The following is a 17,493-nucleotide window of genomic DNA, read 5'->3' on the forward strand; positions in this document are numbered from 1 at the left end:
GGATCAGTGATGGATAATTATGTCGGATGCGGTTCATCATGTAACAGTCATAACATAGGGTGACACAGAAGTAGCTCCAATTCATCAATGTAATGTAGGCATGTATTCCGTATATAGTCATACGTGCTTATGGAAAAGAACTTGCATGACATGTTTTGTCCTACCCTCCCGTGGCAGCGAGGTCCTATAGGAAACTAAGGGATATTAAGACCTCCTTTTAATAGAGAACCGGAACAAAGCATTAGCACATAGTGAATACATGAACTCCTCAAACTATGGTCATCACCGGGAGTGGTCCCGATTATTGTCACTTCGGGGTTGCCGGATCATAACACATAGTAGGTGACTATAGACTTGCAAGATAGAATCAAGAACTCACATATATTCAAGAAAACATAATAGGTTCAGATCTGAAATCATGGCACTCGGGCCCTAGTGACAAGCATTAAGCATAGCAAAGTTATAGCAACATCAATCTCAAAACATAATGGATACTAGGGATCAAACCCTAACAAAACTAACTCAATTACATGATAAATCTCATCCAACCCATCACCGTCCAGCAAGCCTACGATGGAATTACTCACGCACGGCGGTGAGCATCATGAAATTGGTGATGGAGGATGGTTGATGATGACGAAGGCGACGAATCCCCCTCTCCGGAGCCCCGAACGGACTCCAGATCAGCCCTCCCGAGAGGTTTTAGGGCTTGGCGGTGGCTCTGTATCGTAAAACGCGATGATTTTTTCTCTCCGAAAGCAAATATATAGAGTTGGAGTTGGCGTCGGAGGGTTTCCAGGGGACCCACGAGGTAGGGGGGGCGCCCTAGGGGGGGCGCCCCACCCTCATGAGAAGGGTGCGGGCCCCCTGGTCTTCATCTTTGGCGAGGATTTTTTATTGTTTTTTCTAAGATGTTCCGTGGAGTTTCAGGTCATTCCGAGAATATTTGTTTTCTGCACTTAAAACAATATCATGGCAATTCTGCTGAAAACAGCGTTAGTCTGGGTTAGTTCCATTCAAATCATACAAGTTAAAATCCAAAACAAGGGCAAAAGTGTTTAGAAAAGTAGATACGAGGAAGGCAACGTGGATCATGTTCTCACCCAATGTCCGTACGCCCGTGAAGTTTGGCATAGATGTTTTGAGGCCTTGCACATCAACATCCTACCGCCCACTCAGACAGACACTTTCGAAAAATGGTGGGTCAACAAGAGAAGGAACTGCAGTGGCAGGATTAAGAGTGGATTTGATTCCTTCGTGATTTCGACCGCTTGGTCACTGTGGAAGCAGCGGAATGCCAAGGTGTTCCACAGATTGCACGAACACAGGTCACCACCACAGTTGGTCGACCAGGTGTTACTTGAAGTGAAGGACTGTCAATTAGTTGGCTTTGGTGTAGGAGGTTTAGATCCTTTTGTGAGAGAGGACCTAGCGCGTTTTGTTGGTGTTGGTGTGGGGTTTTCTACCATCCAGATGTTCGCATCTCGGCTTGGTATCTTGTAAATATTTCTTTCTTTCTGTCTTCTATAAAAATATGGTACGCCTTTGGCGTACTCTCGAAAGAAAAACCTCCGGACCATTCTGGAGCTCCTCGTCATGTTTGTGATCTCATCTGGGACTCCGAACAACATTCGGTCACCAACATACATAACTCATATAATACTATATCGTCAACGAACGTTTAAGCGTGCGGACCCTACGGGTTCGAGAACTATGTAGACATGACCGAGACACCTCTCTGGTCAATAACTAATAGCGGAACCTGGATGCTCATACTGGCTCCTACATATTCTACGAAGATCTTTATCGGTCGAACCGCATAAAAACATACGTTGTTCCCTTTGTCATCGGTATGTTACTTGCCCGAGATTCTATCGTCGGTATCTCAATACCTAGTTCAATCTCTGTCGAGGATATACTCCGCGGCGTAACCCAGCCGAAAGTATAACCCGGCCGGACTTGGCGATTCACCGGCGACCCGCACTGATCAGACGGTTTACAAGCAACCTGACTGAACATTATGATTCACTAGTAACCCGGCGGGCGGGACAGACGGATGACAAGGCCCAAGGCCCAGAAGGCCGGTTCATGTTATAGTGGGCCGGTTTAAGAGGAAAGGCGTGAGGAATATTTACCTTACAAGGAGTTAAGACCCGGATTTGTATCCGGTTTGTATTAGAAGGTAGACTAGTCCTAATTCTAATAGGACTCCACATGTAACCCGTCCCTCTAACTTATATAAGGAGGGGCAAGGCACCCCAAGAGGGGGGGACAAGTTAGGTTTAGACAGACAACTCAATATCTCTCGAGATAGAGCTCCCTTGTAATCGTGATCATCATCATCAATATCAATGAAGCAGGACGTAGGATTTTACCTCCACCATGAGGGGCCGAACCTGGGTAAAACCTCGCGTCTCTTGTTCCACTCAACCCCTCTCAAGCTACCACATAGATGCGTTGGCCTCGCGACTAAGTCCTGACACTAAGGACATCTGCCGTGACAAAACCATGACAGTTGGCGCCCACCGTGGGCCTGCGCACGGTGGTGTTGTATTTTTGGAAGGATTTTTCTCAAGGTTTCGGGAAATTCGTGGTTTTTAGATGAAGCATAGCTGGATTGTGTTTATGTGCACCATGACATGCCACCAGGCGATCCGTCATGGCCAGATCACTTTTCGCTGGGCAGAAGGGATTCTATCAGTACGTATCAAAATCATCAAATTACGGTTGTTTTGGTCTAATTTGACGAGTCGCCGCTGCCGCATCGTGCGTTCTGCTGAGTCCAAGACAAGGACTGCAGCACAGGTGATTTACCTAGTGCGTTGCAAGTAATCGAGAAAAACAGAAGTTTGGAGCCGATTGATCGGCTGGCCGCTGCCTTCGCGTACTATATGCAGCGCTGGAGATTGATCCGAGACTACCGCTTAATCCGCCGAGTTTCCACTGCTGCTCCACGTCCACAAATTCCTGGCCGTGGAAATCAACCGTCTGTTGCTACTTTTTTTTCCCGATATAAAGAATAGTCAAATCTGAAAAATCAACTAGTACTTGCACTAGTACGTGTTACAAGAGCGGCAGCCGAGTCACTGACGAGTGAAGTCTGAAATAAACCCTAATGTTGTAGAGACGCACGCAAATGAATCCTCACCTTCAAATCCCTGAAATACATACCCTGACATCTCTGATCCCAGTCTATCCTAGCCCTGAACATGTTTGGCGCACCGGGAAAGGAGATGATCCCAGCTATGTTCACCCGCTACTCTCACTGACAATACGGGTCCACAAGTCATATTTATTTCTTTCCTGTTATCTTCTTCATCGTCTGTTCCTCTCCTCTCCCGATCCCCTTTCCGTCTTTCGCTCTCCACTGTCAATCCCTCTTTCCTCTCCTACGAGGCTGGCCGAGCTGCACCAGGGGATCCCGCCAGTGAGCGCGCTGCGCGAGAGGGCGAGCATCTTGAGCCTGAGGATCAGCGAGAGCTCCGGGACATCGCCGGAAATCCCTGACGCCGAGCACGCGAAGGCCGTCGAGCATGGCGAGATGCAGAGCCTTGTCCGCGTGTGCGATCCCTCCACGGTCAGCATCGAGTCACACGCCCGGCGACTAGGAACCGCGCATCCCGCTCCCTGAGCTACATAAGCTCTGGTTTTCTTTCTTTCTTTATTTGAACGCGTCGCCGGTGGTAATACTTGTGTACTAAGCAGCATGTGAAAGAAGTAAAGAACAACAGGAAGCTTTGAGCTTCGGAGAAGAAAACGTGAGTTGCAGCGAAGAGAAAGATAGATGCGTCTGTGATGTCCCTAGCAGCAGCTAGATAATCACATGAGAACTCGCGAGCGAGTACAGGGTTGATCGAAGGAGGACGAAGGAGCTGAGCTCAGTTCATCTTTTTTCCATTCGATGGATTAGTACAGACTAGAGGGTTGGGTAGATAAGCACCACACACACGCACACACCTACTACTCAGTCCACATGACAACAGGGTGGACCTGACCTGTCATATACCATCCTGTATTAGGTGGGGGTGTGACAATTGCCCCTCCTTGAGCGGCAGGCGAGCCCCAAAATACTTGCATCGCTACAACGAGCTGGAAGACAAGGTGAATTTCAGCAACATTTGACTCTGTTCCCACCCAAATTGATGCTCCATCAGGTCATGGCATGAGCTCAACCAGCTAGTGTTGGTTCATCCAGCAACTCCAAAGCATGAACTGTATCCTCAGAGAGAATTTCACCACAATTACCCACTTGTATGGTCAATAGTTGGGCAGGTGGTTTGCACTTGTGCTCGCGGCTATACTTGTCTCCACACCGGAAACAAAGGCCATTAGCTTGTCTGAAGTCTCGCAAGGCACGCTCCCGAGCAAAGTCATCCTTGTCTCGATGAGGTTCCACTAGCCCTTGAGGTGTATGGGTCATATGGTGTTTGATTGCTGCAGCAGGGCCTGTTCGTGGACGGTGGCAATTGTCATTTTCTTCCTCCTGAATTTTTGCTAGATGAGCTGCCTTGGTCACACTAGCTGGATGCTGCAATCTGACTGCTGCTCTAAATTCATCACGCAAAGCCATGGATGAAATGAGAAACAAACCATTTGGAGTTCAGAGCAGCATCAACAGATAAAAGGTGGTACATGCAGGACTCGAATTTGTGCTTGTATTTGGCTACTGCTCCAGTCTGCTTGAGCTGCAACAGACTTGACATCTGGCCGTCGTAGTCATCGCTACCAAACTCCACAACAAAGGCCGTGATCAAGGCATCCCAATTCATCTGCCGGTGAGTACGCTTGTATGCTTGCAGCCATAGAGCAGCGTGATCTTCGAAGTACAAGGTGGCAGTGCTAACCCAATGGCGATCCGGCACATTGTACATTTCAAAATAATTGTAGCAATTGTCGATCCAGAGTAATGGAAACTGCCCTTTGAAGACCGGAAAGGAATGCTTGGGTGGCTTGAGGTGAAAGCTGTCGCGGCGGTCGTAGCAGCCGGCGTCGTCGCGGCGGACGGGGCGCTCGTGGTAGGCGTCGTCGTCGTGGGGATGGACTAGATGGTGCGGCAACCAGTAGCCGTGAGGCGGGTACGCCGGGTCGAAGTTGTCGCCATGGTCGCGGCGGTCGCGGTAGTGGTCACCGTCACGACGGAAGCGGCGCCCGTGGGCACCCTCGAGGTCGCGGTGGTCGCGGTAGTGGTCACCGTCACGACGGAAGCGGCGCCCGTGGGCACCCTCGAGGTCGCGGTGGTCGCGGTAGTGGTCACCGTCACGACGGAAGCGGCGCCCGTGGGCACCCTCGAGGTCGCGGTGGTCGCGGTAGTGGTCACCGTCACGACGGAAGCGGCGCCCGTGGGCACCCTCGAGGTCGCGGTGGTCGCGGTAGTGGTCACCGTCACGACGGAAGCGGCGCCCGTGGGCACCCTCGAGGTCGCGGTGGTCGCGGTAGTGGTCACCGTCACGACGGAAGCGGCGCCCGTGGGCACCCTCGAGGTCGCGGTGGATCTCGTGGTGTCCGCGTGGGACCCCGTTGCCCCGAGGGGCGAACTGCAAGTCGAGCTCCTTCACATCGCCACGGTCGCGGCGGCGCTCGTAGCAGCCGGCATCGTCGCGGCGATCCTCGCGTAGCCCGCGTGGAAGCTCCTCACCGCGAGGTACGTACTGCTGGTTGCGCGCCTCATCGGCGTGACCCTGGAGGTGATCCTCGGGGTCGTCGGCATCGGGTAGCGACGCGTGCAGATGGGGGGCGCTGTTGCCTGTGCCGCCGATTTGATTTTGTGCGGGGTCGCGCGGACGAGCAGCCGGAGAGCGCGCTCGCTTGACTTCTTCCAGATCGGCGCGCAACTCGCGGAGCTCGGCCGTCACCGGAGCAAGCTTCTCGTCGAGCGCTTTGGTGAAGAATTCCTGCAGGGATTTCTGCATCTCGTCCATCTCAAGCAGGATGAATCGGGTCTGGGCGTTTGGGGTTGGTGGTGGACACGGCGCCATTGTGGATAGCGGAACGAACAAAGTCTGATACCAATTGTGATGTCCCTAGCAGCAGCTAGATAATCACAGGAGAACTCGCGAGCGAGTACGGGGTTGACCGAAGGAGGACGAAGGAGCTGAGCTCAGTTCATCTCTTTTCCATTCAATGGATTAGTACAGACCAGAGGGTTGGATAGATAAGCACCACACACACGCACACACCTACTACTCAGTCCACATAGCAATAGGATGGACCTGACCTGTCATACACCACCCTGTATTAGGTGGGGGTGTGACAGCGTCCTTGTTCGGTGTTTGACTGCGTTGTGCTGTGTCTCACCATGCTACTCCTCCTTATGTCTATGCAACACTGTAGCCACGCAGCCGTCGTCGGCTCGTCCGCAGTAAGTTGGTCCGGCCGAACTACCGATGTAGCTGGCGTCAGCGTCATGTTCCCCACTCCAATGCAGGCCCGTCAGGTTCTCGCCCAGGCCGCGTAGTTCCTTCTCGCTGTTGTCGGAGAGAGGTAGTGCCGTCGATGCCTACTGATGCTGTCTCACGAGATTGGCGATAGAAGATTGAGATGGCAGGTGCACCAATGTAGTCAGCCAGAGTAATGATCAATCCCGGCTGGGATTGTGCCTTCCCTGTTACACCAAATAAGATCTTACTCACGTAGGGTCATGATTGACTGGGATCTGTAAATACGGGGTATCAACTTCAGGGATTGAAAGGTGAGGGTTTATTTGTGTTGGCCTCTACAACATCAAGGTTTATTTTAGACTTCACTCGAAGTCCAAGACTAGTACTACTCCACGTCCACAAAGTCCAAGACTAGCATTACTCCTACTTAAGTGCTAATAGATCAGATGACTACCTCCGTATGAGTCAGAAGATTCCAAGAGCGGCAGCCGGATCATCATCAGGGTAATTTTCAAAGAAGAAAAAAAAACACAGAGAAGAGAGCCACGAGCCCATGACCCAGGAACGGGTCGTCCACGGGCTTCGACTCTGTCGTTGACCCGGACCCCGAGCCTCATATCAAGCCAGCGGCTCGCCTCTGTTGTCGCCGTGGTCTTCGCCGCCGCTGTCCCTGGAGCAGACCGCTTCCACCTCGCGCCATTCCGCGTCACGCACGCTCTGCTCCCTCCAAGGCGCCGTTGCGGCCTTGAGCCGCTACCCATCTAAACTGCGGTCGTAAACCGCCTGCGCCTCGCCTCCTCGAGCCGGCCACAACCGCCGCCGCCTCACGTATCAACCGCCGCTCGCCTCAATCGTCGCCGGCTACCTCCGCAATGGTCAGCCCGGTCGAGCCGCCCTGGCCGGGGGCAACCCGTGAACCGCCGCCTGGACCCCGCCTCGAGTGTTTCCTTCTGCCGTAAGCTGCAGTATCAAATCGCCGTTCCGGACGAGCCGCCTCCACGCGATGCAGTATCAAACCGACCTGCTGTCGCCTACTCCGAGGCGTCGTCGTTCCTGCGGGCCGAGTCCGCCCGCGAGCCGGCCGACCATCCTGGCTCACCTCTGCCGGAAACCGCCTCCTCTGCAACGCTGTCAGCCGCCGATTTGGTGACACCTCTGCTGTGAGCCGCCCTGCCGGGTCACCATGACCGGCTGCTGCTGCTCGAAATCATTCCGGGGCACCCCTGCTGATGCGTCTTTGAGCCGCGCTAAACCGCCCCGGACCTGCTGGGCTCCTCCTCTGAGCTCGACCGCTGTTGACGCGCTCCGGGACCCCCGTCGGCCTCACGCGTTGCGACCCGGTCCTGCTACATCTGTTGGCCTCTACGGTTTTTTCTGCAGTTCCAAGCAAGCTGCCTCGCGCCTCTTCTCTGTGCCTATGGGTGCGCCGTAAACCGCCGGTTGTTTCAGCCCGCCTCTGCCACTTTTGTTGAGAGCTGCCACCGCAGCTATGAACCGGCGGCATATCAATGACTGCATATAAAGATCAGAATACTGGCCTCTACAGGGTTCGTCAGTGATTGAGCACATTACCTGGATGGGTCGTGTCTGTTGGCATCACTCATACAGTACGAGCACTGGATGAACTTGGGCCAGCAGCGGCGTCCGCTGCGCGTAAACCGCGCTGGATCAGCTCCACTAAACAGAACCAACAAGGACCTGCACAGACCCGGTTTAGGTTCCCAAAAGCAAGCTTTGTCGGTACATTACGGATTCCCAAGGGATTTGCCTTTTATGTAGGAGTACTACACAACAAGACAAGTGACTACGTGGAGGAGGGAGGACTTGTTAATTCATACCATCGTTACTAATCTGACTCTACTTCAAAGAAGAAAAAAGAGAAGGGAATTAGCGAACGTTGCGGTCTGACAATCAAGGACTGTGTCATCTGCAGCCGTAACCCGCCGAGACTGACAATCAATCTCCGTTGTTGCGCCACCCTATAAAGGCATACAATATCTATCAAATCACTGGGTCACGGATCATCTGCTCGGCTTGTTCGCCTGCGTGTGGTTGTGTACACGCGTAAGTCCAGAGGAATCCGGCTAGATGGAGTACTGATCCCTGGCGTAAAGACCAAGGCCTGCAAATCAAGTTGCACTTTTTTAATATCCTCCTGCTACACGGAGAGGACAAGCTCACAAGGGCGCAGGGTCCAGTACAATCATTATTAAAAGCTAAGCAGCACTACTGCCTATGTCTGCGGAGGTGAAAACAGTTACTGTGAGCAGTTTGTGCTAGTCTGTTTATTGGCTACCAGGTGATGTTGGGATGGCCAAGCATCAAACAAAGAAACAAGATGGATTACAATTTTACCAGATTATCCAAGGACGGTATATATGGATCATCGTTCATCCGAATATATCAGGTGATATCTCTCTAAACCTATTTTACTAGCATATATTGTTTCTATATTTTTATATACAGGACCATTATTCATTACAAATGTGGTTTGTACCACGGCTATGGAGCACGGGCTGATAATATTCCGCCTCACGATAGTCCGGGACATCTTACGTGATGAGTGCACGCACACAAGCTGCCGTCCTTGCGGTCTGGCCCACATCGACTTGCTGGGATCACGTTTGCTCGCTGTTCAATAGACGTGCGCAAATTGCCGCCCCCAAGGTCTTGTCTACATCAACACACCGGGCCGCACCTGTCTGCATGAGCTGCTTCTTGCGTATGAGCAAGTCACTGTTTCGGTAGCCTGGTTTTCTTCCAACAAATTGGAGGCAAATTATCATCAACCGCCGTCTGCGCATTCACATCATGCTATCAATACCAATGATATACAACTTATGCCGGTTTATATCACGGTCAAATATGGAGAATCTCAAACCAACTCCTCGAGTCACCTTGAGACTCGGGGGTACGATGATATGACTCAGCAAGCCTTGCCAGTTTCAGCAAATTCAAGTGCCCCAGGACGTTGAAGGGAAAGATAGCCCGGTTCCGGAGGCTACTGTTATATTGATGAAAATTTAAAGGCTGACATAAGTATTCCGGCTCACAATGATGCTTTTGGTTTATAGTCCGGTTTAAGGGAAATCCCGTCCCCCACACAGCACTGAAGTCCTTAGTGTCTGGTTCAAATCCGGTTTAAGAGGAAACTATCTCTTGCAAAGCTCTGACGCTCTCAATATCCGGCTCAAAATCCGGTTTAAGAGGAAACTGTCTCCCACAAAGTTTTGAAGCTCTCAAAATCCGGTTTAAAATTCCGGTTCAGGAAGAATTTATCTCTTGCAAAGTTAAAGGTTGCCGATGAGGACCTGTTGCCATGATGCGCGGTTCAAACATGGGTTATCCTGCCTTATGGGTTTATCATATTATTGATCGCTTGGGGGCTTCCTGTTCAAACATAGGTGTACTCACCAAAGAGAACATAGCGTTGCTACCCTCTTGATCTGGCTATCAAGCCAATATTATCATAAAAGCACGACTCTGGTTACTTCGGTAATCCGGCTATCAAGCCAATATTATCATCAGGGGCCAAAGAGAGTCTGTTGCACAGCACAACTCAAACATAGGCACCCACCGAGCACAACCCAAAATATTGCTTGGGGGCTCTTTGCTTCGCAACGAACAAAGAGTCTACACTTGTAATAGGCTATCAAGCCAGGCTTGGAAGCCAGGTGTATTCACCTAAAACCCCGGGTTATCCTGCCTTCTTTAAGTAAGCCACTCCATCCAGGTAAACCTGGTATGACCTGCTGACCGTTTGACAAGTCAATCTCATAGACCCTGAACTTGTCAAAATTAAAACAACGATTGGTTAATGATTGAGGTCCATCTTAAAAGGCTTTGTGAAATGGTTTAACTCAGTGGCCTGGCAGCCCATGAAAAGCCTCGATTTTGGGCCTGGCGGCCCATGAAAAGCCTTGCATGTTCTTTCTCTTCTTTTATTTGCCAAGTTTTTTCTTCTTTGATGAGGTTGATAATATCTTATGATAAACCGACTTTATTGACCCGGCTTGGTTTTCAACTACAATTTGTCAATATATGACTAGTTATAATCCGGCGCTTATTGACCCGGTCTGGTTTCGACTACAAGTCGCCAGTATTATATATGGATAATCCGGTGTTTATTACAACCCGGTACGGTTTCATCATAAACCGGCAAAATATGGAAGGAGTTATCAGTACTCAAGATTGGGGTTATCACCCTTACTACAAAAATTTGTAAACCAACGATGTGATTCACCCTTACTGGTATGATATATTTCATGTTTGGCATTATGACCCGTCCGGCGGTAAACCGCCAGGACAGTTTAAGTTTGTTGTATGCAGAAACATGTTGAATAAAGCATGGTTATAAATCACCAACGTTTATTAACCCGGCCTGGCTTTCGACTATAAGTCGCCAGTATGATGATAAATTATCCAGTGTTTATTAACCCGGACTGGTTTGGGATTATAACTTGCCAGTATATGTTTGGAATGCGCCATTGGAATCATGCGCTCATAAATCATTGGATTATATTATTCAAATCTTCAAATAGCCAACATGGCTGGGATTTTATTATGGTTATCAGTAACCAGTATTATGATTAAGGTTTTCAAAGTCGCTTTAGCGCAATGGCTGTTATAATATCAATGGATATGATTTATTCTACAATTGAAGGAATAGTCCCGAGTCGCTGCAGGTTTACGACCCCGCACTTGGGGGCTACATTATTCAAGTTGAGATTACATCAAATATCTAAGTCCCATGTCGCTGCTAGCATGCACCATGGCACTTGGGGGCTAATGCAAAGTCATTTTTTTCTCATTGAAGACCCGACTCATCACATCATAATGAGCCAGCACTTGGGGACTACCAATTGCTCCTATCAATGATCCAAGGTACACAAATCTTAATCCGTTATATTCAAGGGTCCACTGCTCAGTTGGTAAAACACAAAGCTCTTAACCTTGTGGACGTGGGTTCAAGCCCCATGGTGGAATTACATCATATGATGTTATTTTCAATAAAGCATGATTATATTTATAAAGTCCCTGCTCATTATTGCATAATGACCTGGCCCTTGGGGGCTACACTGGTTGAAGTTTTTTGAGCATCAGGCAATTATAAGTCCCAGGTTGCTGCAAGCATGACAACCCGACACTTGGGGGCTATAGATAATATGGATATAAGGGAGAAAAATCTTCAAATTCTCAGTTTTGAATAAACCAGATTGACCCGACGTCATCAATAATCATGACCTGGCGTCATCAATAATCATGAACCAGCGTTGACAACAATCATGACCTGGAATTATCAGTTTTTATAACCCGCCAATTTTGGAAATCATAGCTTGGCAAGTTCTACATTTTCAAGTCGGCTGAATATCAGTTGAATATTTGAAGACCAATATTTTTGTCAAGTCAGAGCATTGAAGGCCGACTCAAATGGATTCTTTATTTACAATATTTATTCTACAAGCAAATTGATTATGAAGCTGGTCTATTGACCCGGATTTTCTAGAAGGAGGAAATGACAAGGACTTAAGGATGACCAGGTGCCGATTTACAAGAATTCTTAACCCGGAGCGCAACCTGTCAAATTTGTTTTTGTGTTTATTTTGTAACATAAGTTTACCATGGATAAATCCAAGCTAAACTTGGGGGCTAATGTCGGGGATATACCCCGTGGCGTAACCCGGCCGGAAGTATAACCCGGCCAGACTTGGCGATTCACCGATGACCCGCACTGACCAGACAGTTTACAAGCAACCTGATTGAACATTATGATTCACTGGTAACCCGGCGGGCGGGACAGACGGATGACAAGGCCCAAGGCCCAGAAGGCCGGTTCATGTTATGGTGGGCCGGTTTAAGAGGAAAGGCGTGAGGAATATTTACCTTACAAGGAGTTAAGACCCGGACTTGTATCCGGTTTGTATTAGAAGGTAGACTAGTCCTAATCCTAATAGGACTCCACATGTAACCCGCCCCTCTAACTTATATAAGGAGGGGCAAGGCGCCCCAAGAGGGGGGGACAAGTTAGGTTTAGACAGACAACTCAATATCTCTCGAGATAGAGCTCCCTTGTAATCGTGATCATCATCATCAATATCAATGAAGCAGGACGTAGGCTTTTACCTCCACCGTGAGGGGCCGAACCTGGGTAAAACATCGCGTTTCTCATTCCACTCAACCCCTTTCAAGCTACCACATAGATGCGTTGGCCTCGCGACTAAGTCCTGACACTAAGGACATCTGTCGTGACAAAACCACGACAATCTCATTACCGGCAAGTCTCTTTACTCATTCCGTAATACATCATCCTGTAACTAACTCATTAGTTACAATGCTTGCAAGGCTTATAGTGATGTGTATTACCGAGTGGGCCCAGAGATACCTCTCCGACAATCGGAGTGACAAATCCTAATCTCGAAATACGCCAACTCAACAAGTACCTTCGGAGACACCTGTAGATCACCTTTATAATCACCCAGTTACGTTGTGACGTTTGGTAGCACACAAAGTGTTCCTCCGGTAAACGGAAGTTGCATAATCTCATAGTCATAGGAACATGTATAAGTCATGAAGAAAGCAATAGCAACATACTAAACGATCAAGTGCTAAGCTAACGGAATTGGTCATGTCAATCACATCATTCTCCTAATGATGTGATCCCGTTAATCAAATGACAACTCATGTATATGGCTAGGAAACTTAACCATCTTTGATTCAACGAGCTAGTCAAGTAGAGGCATACTAGTGACACTTAGTTTGTCTATATATTCACACATGTACTAAGTTTCCGGTTAATACAATTCTTGCATGAATAATAAACATTTATCATGATATAAGGAAATATAAATAACAACTTTATTATTGCCTCTAGGCATATTTCCTTCATGCGCCGCCCGGATCGCAGCGGGCCTGCCTCCGGACTCACCAGAGCCGGAGAGGAGGAGGAGGGGGAGCAACAGCCGATGCCGAAGCAGCAGTCGGAGCCCATGGAGGGGGCAAATTCAATGGAGGAGGACGCGGCAGAGCTAGAGGAGGAGCCACAGCCGATTGTGGGCTTCGCCATGAAGGACACCATGGCGGAGTTTGAGCTCGCCCAAGTGGCGGAGATGGCGGAGCAGACCGCCATCCTGGAGTCCATCGAGGATGAGGCATATGTGAAGGCCAACCGGCAGTTCATCCGGCAAGAACGATTAGGGACCTATGCGCTTTTCATCGAACTGGAGGTGGAGTAGAAGGCGAATGCTGACACGGAGGAGCCGGAGTTGCGGCTGCCGTCCATGTACCCGGAGTCGGGCACGGAGATCGTGGACATCTCCGAAGAAGAGTATGGTAGGGTAGGTTTTAGTTGATCTACATAGTATGTAGGGTTTTCCTCTTTTATATGGTTTGTATGGATTTAAGATTTCAAGTATGAGATATTCAGATACAAAGAAAAAAATTAAGAAATGTCTGATCACTGCCCGCAGCCGTGTCCGAACGCATCTACGGGTGTTTGAGGCGCCGGATATGATGTCCACGGATGTAGATGCTCTTAGGGCTTTAGCAAAACTGTTGCCAATATTTTCATGTTTCTGCATCCTAGGACGTGCTTCTATCGTAGTCTACCGCACCTGTTCCACGCCCCTCTCACCACGTAGCACTATCTGGAATTAAGATATCGGTGACCTTTCCCTCGCTGAAGTTAAGTTTTCGTTTTAATTTGCAAGCCTTGGTAAAGGCCGCTCATCATTGCCCAGCAGGTACTTTATTGAAAGCCTCCAATCTAAGTATCATCCCATGTTGTTTGTTGATTACCGTATCCTTTGAAGCCAACGCCGATGTACTCCATGCGATGTCAGTCTTGAGTTCAGGGTAACCAGGGCTGCTTGATCCCCAACTGTCCTACTCGTTTAAAGCACTCCTTGACTGAAGCCTCAGGTACTCCCACCATCAAAGCTGTGGCCGTCGGCTCTCTGACTCGGAGCATCTCCAACACACGCGCTTTGTCTCAGGGCAGTATAGTTCTTTTACAATGTCAAAATAGTCTTTTTACGCGTGAGAGTGATGAAGAGATTTTTCAGATGCATAAAAATACGGCGCCCAATCCGGCGGGTCTACGTGTAGCAGCCCGCGCTCATAATCTGGCGCCCTAAATTTACAGCCCAGCAGCTCGTGCGCTAAAGTTTTATGTGCGTGCTTTATTTTACAGAGTCTTTTGGAGTGATGTTTTTTTGTCTCTGATACACAAATACAGTGGTTTTTAATGCGTGGGGCATTTTTTAGGTGTCTGTTGGAGATGCTCTTATGCATAGTCCCACACATTATCTGCTCTCTGAATTGTGTGCAATGCCGTATCGATTCGCGCAGAATTGGTGCTGAGTATATCACGGATCACAATCGAAGACATGATGGCCGTAGGCTGCAGCGTTGTCGACAATGTTGACCGCAGTGGGGAAGAGCGCCGGAGTGCTTGGCCGGTCCCTCCCAGCGACGCCGTGGATGCCAAACCAATGCTTTGGCATCCAGTTCTCTTTTCCCCTTTGGTCGTGTCATGTCATTTGACAAGTCGTTTAACCAGCCGTGCGTGCGTGCGTGCGTAGGTGCGCTCCTGCCTCACTTTAGTTTGTCATGCCTTTATATATTCGGTGCTGCAAAATTCTGTCTTTAGCTCTTTGCCTCATGCAAGTGGAGCAAAAACCAGCTTGGGTAGAAAGATATCCACGGAAGAAGAAACAACACGAGGAGTGGGAAAAACAGATTCGCAACAAAGGGTGTTGCCATTCTGCTGTTCTGAAACATGCTAGGGACCACAACTAAACTAACAAGTACTCATCCCTCTGTTTATAAACATAAGATGTCTTTTTCTTAATCAGATGCATACAGATTAGTGTGCGTTTTGTTCACTCATTTCAGTTTGTATGTAGACATATAGTCCATACTGAAATATCCAAAACATACTTATATTTGTGTGTATACAGTGAAAGTATACCATGATTGATGCAGCTCTGAAAATCAGAAAGTACATGCATCTGAGTTACTGGGATTACGATTAATTACGCGCACACATTCTTCAAGGAGAAGAACAACAAAATCACAACAGCAACAGCACTCTCTCTCGAATCAACAACGACGCCAAAGATGCCAGAAAAACCTGCCAGCTTCGTCACACATCTCGCACCCTGTATATAGATTGGGCGTAATATTGGTGTGCTCCCCGGTATTTGGTGCAAGATTATTAAACGAAATACCGATGAGCACATGAAAAATACTACCCCGGTCTAAGCAGGTCGGCGTGTCTGCTAACGCACGGGCGGCTCAATTATAGTGTTCTTGCTTGTTAATGGCGGCGCCGCCGCTCAACTCGCTGTGATCTTGTCACCGTGAGAAGGACGCGGGCTCGCGGCGAGGCTGCGGCCGCTGCTCTGCTTGCGCCATTTCCAGGAGTCGGCCGGCGTGCTGGGCAGCGGGGGCACGGCGGGGCGGCGGCACAGCCCGAACGGCCACCCCTCGCAGTCCCGGAAGCCGTCCCACGTCGCCGGCGGATCCATGTCCGTCAGCGACGCCACGGTCGCCGCCCGGCTCGTGCTGCGGGTGAAGAAGCTCTTCACCGAGAAGAAGGCCTCGCTCTCCACGTCGCCGGCGTCGCTGCCCGCCTCCGCCTCTCCCTTCTCCTCCCCCGCCACGACGTGCTTCTCAGGGCTCGAGACCTTCTCCAGAACGCTTCTCGGGTCGAGCGGGGTGAAGAACCAGATGAAGGCGCCCGACAGGGCCGCCGAGTCCACGCTGCACCTCGACTCCTTCCTCAGCTGCCGGTTCCTAATCTCGTTGAGTATCACCTGCACCATCAACGCAAGACATATCACTCTGCTGTTACTCATGACCTCCCCAAGTAAATCGATCAAGAACATGACTGTAGCATGCTCTGCCGCTACCTGTTTCGTGTCGAGCATGTCATCATCGTCGTCGTCGCTGTCGTCGCCGGAGCTCCACCCGGCGCCGGCGATCCCGATGCAGGGGACATGGCAGTGCGCGTAGGTCTCCCGGATGAGGCAGGAGAGGGACTTGCAGTGGTTAGCGGCCGGGGGCCTGGGGCTGGGGTGGCGGTCGTGCGCCAAGCAAGGCATTGCTCCAGCCAACTGCAAGGGATCGATCGATCTGGTGCAGTTGCTTGTGCAACGCTCATGCGATCGGCGCTGGTTACTTGTGTATGTGATCTCTGGCGAGGAACGAGCGAGCTCTGCGTATAAATGGGGGATCTTGTCGCGGTGGCCGGCGGATGGGTTTTTCTTGGGCTGAGCGGGGATGGATGTGGACGCGCATGACAGGCGCCCCGCAACTTAAAAGGAGAGTAGGCTCTCGATTGTATCCGAGGTCCGTAGCTAGATGGAGGGTTTATAATCCTTTGGGTTCAAGGCTAAGTAAGAACCAAATATTCGAGCTCGACAGTGTACTAGAAATTGACCAAGTTTCTTTTAAGTTTTTTCTCAATTTGGATGCAATCATATAATTTTTATAGGACTCCGGTAGGGAGAGAACGTGTCCTACCTGGGGTCTCTGTCGCGAACGATCGTTGTTTCCGGGAGACTTGTTCGAGCTAACGGGGTCACAAGAGAGCTTTCCCTCCAAAAAAACTCTCAGGGAACATTTCTGGAATTTGTCATGTTTTTAACACAATGGAATTGTCATATGCTATAACAGAGATATTTCACAATATAACAGAGAAATTTGTTATTGCCAAGAAAAAAAATCAATGCCATGCTATAGTAGAAAAAAAGAGGAGCCTTGGCGCAGTGGTAAAGCTGCTGCCTTGTGACAATGAGGTCAGAGGTTCAAGTCCTGGAAACAGCCTCTTACAGAAATATAGGGAAGGCTACATACAATAGACCCAAAGTGGTCAGACCCATCCCCGGACCCTGCGCAAATGGGAGCTACATGCACCGGCCTTCCTTTTTATTCTATAGTCGAAAGAATTGTCATACAACAACGAAGAAAATTGTCATGTGTTTTCGGAATTTGCCATTCTGTAGTAGAAAGAAGTGGTGGGCTAAGAGAAAGGGAAGTTCCCCACATATCCAGGAATTGCCATGTTGCACCATGGCGAATTGCCATGATACGCAGAGAAGTTGCCACACATACT

At 49.6% G+C, this 17,493-nt stretch overlaps 1 protein-coding gene across 1 annotated transcript; it reads right to left on the reverse strand.

The window, feature by feature from the left end:
- Positions 1-15,364: 15,364 nt before the first annotated feature.
- Positions 15,365-16,669, reverse strand: LOC125509549. Its single transcript, XM_048674538.1, has 2 exons — positions 16,289-16,669; positions 15,365-16,192 (listed from the first exon to the last, which is right to left on the reverse strand). The coding sequence occupies exons 1-2, from the start codon at positions 16,478-16,480 to the stop codon at positions 15,713-15,715; spliced, it is 672 nt and encodes a 223-aa protein (XP_048530495.1). The 5' UTR covers positions 16,481-16,669; the 3' UTR covers positions 15,365-15,712.
- Positions 16,670-17,493: the final 824 nt, after the last annotated feature.

The sequence above is a fragment of the Triticum urartu genome, chromosome 5, assembly GCF_003073215.2.
Source record: "Triticum urartu cultivar G1812 chromosome 5, Tu2.1, whole genome shotgun sequence".
Lineage (NCBI taxonomy): Eukaryota > Viridiplantae > Streptophyta > Magnoliopsida > Poales > Poaceae > Triticum > Triticum urartu.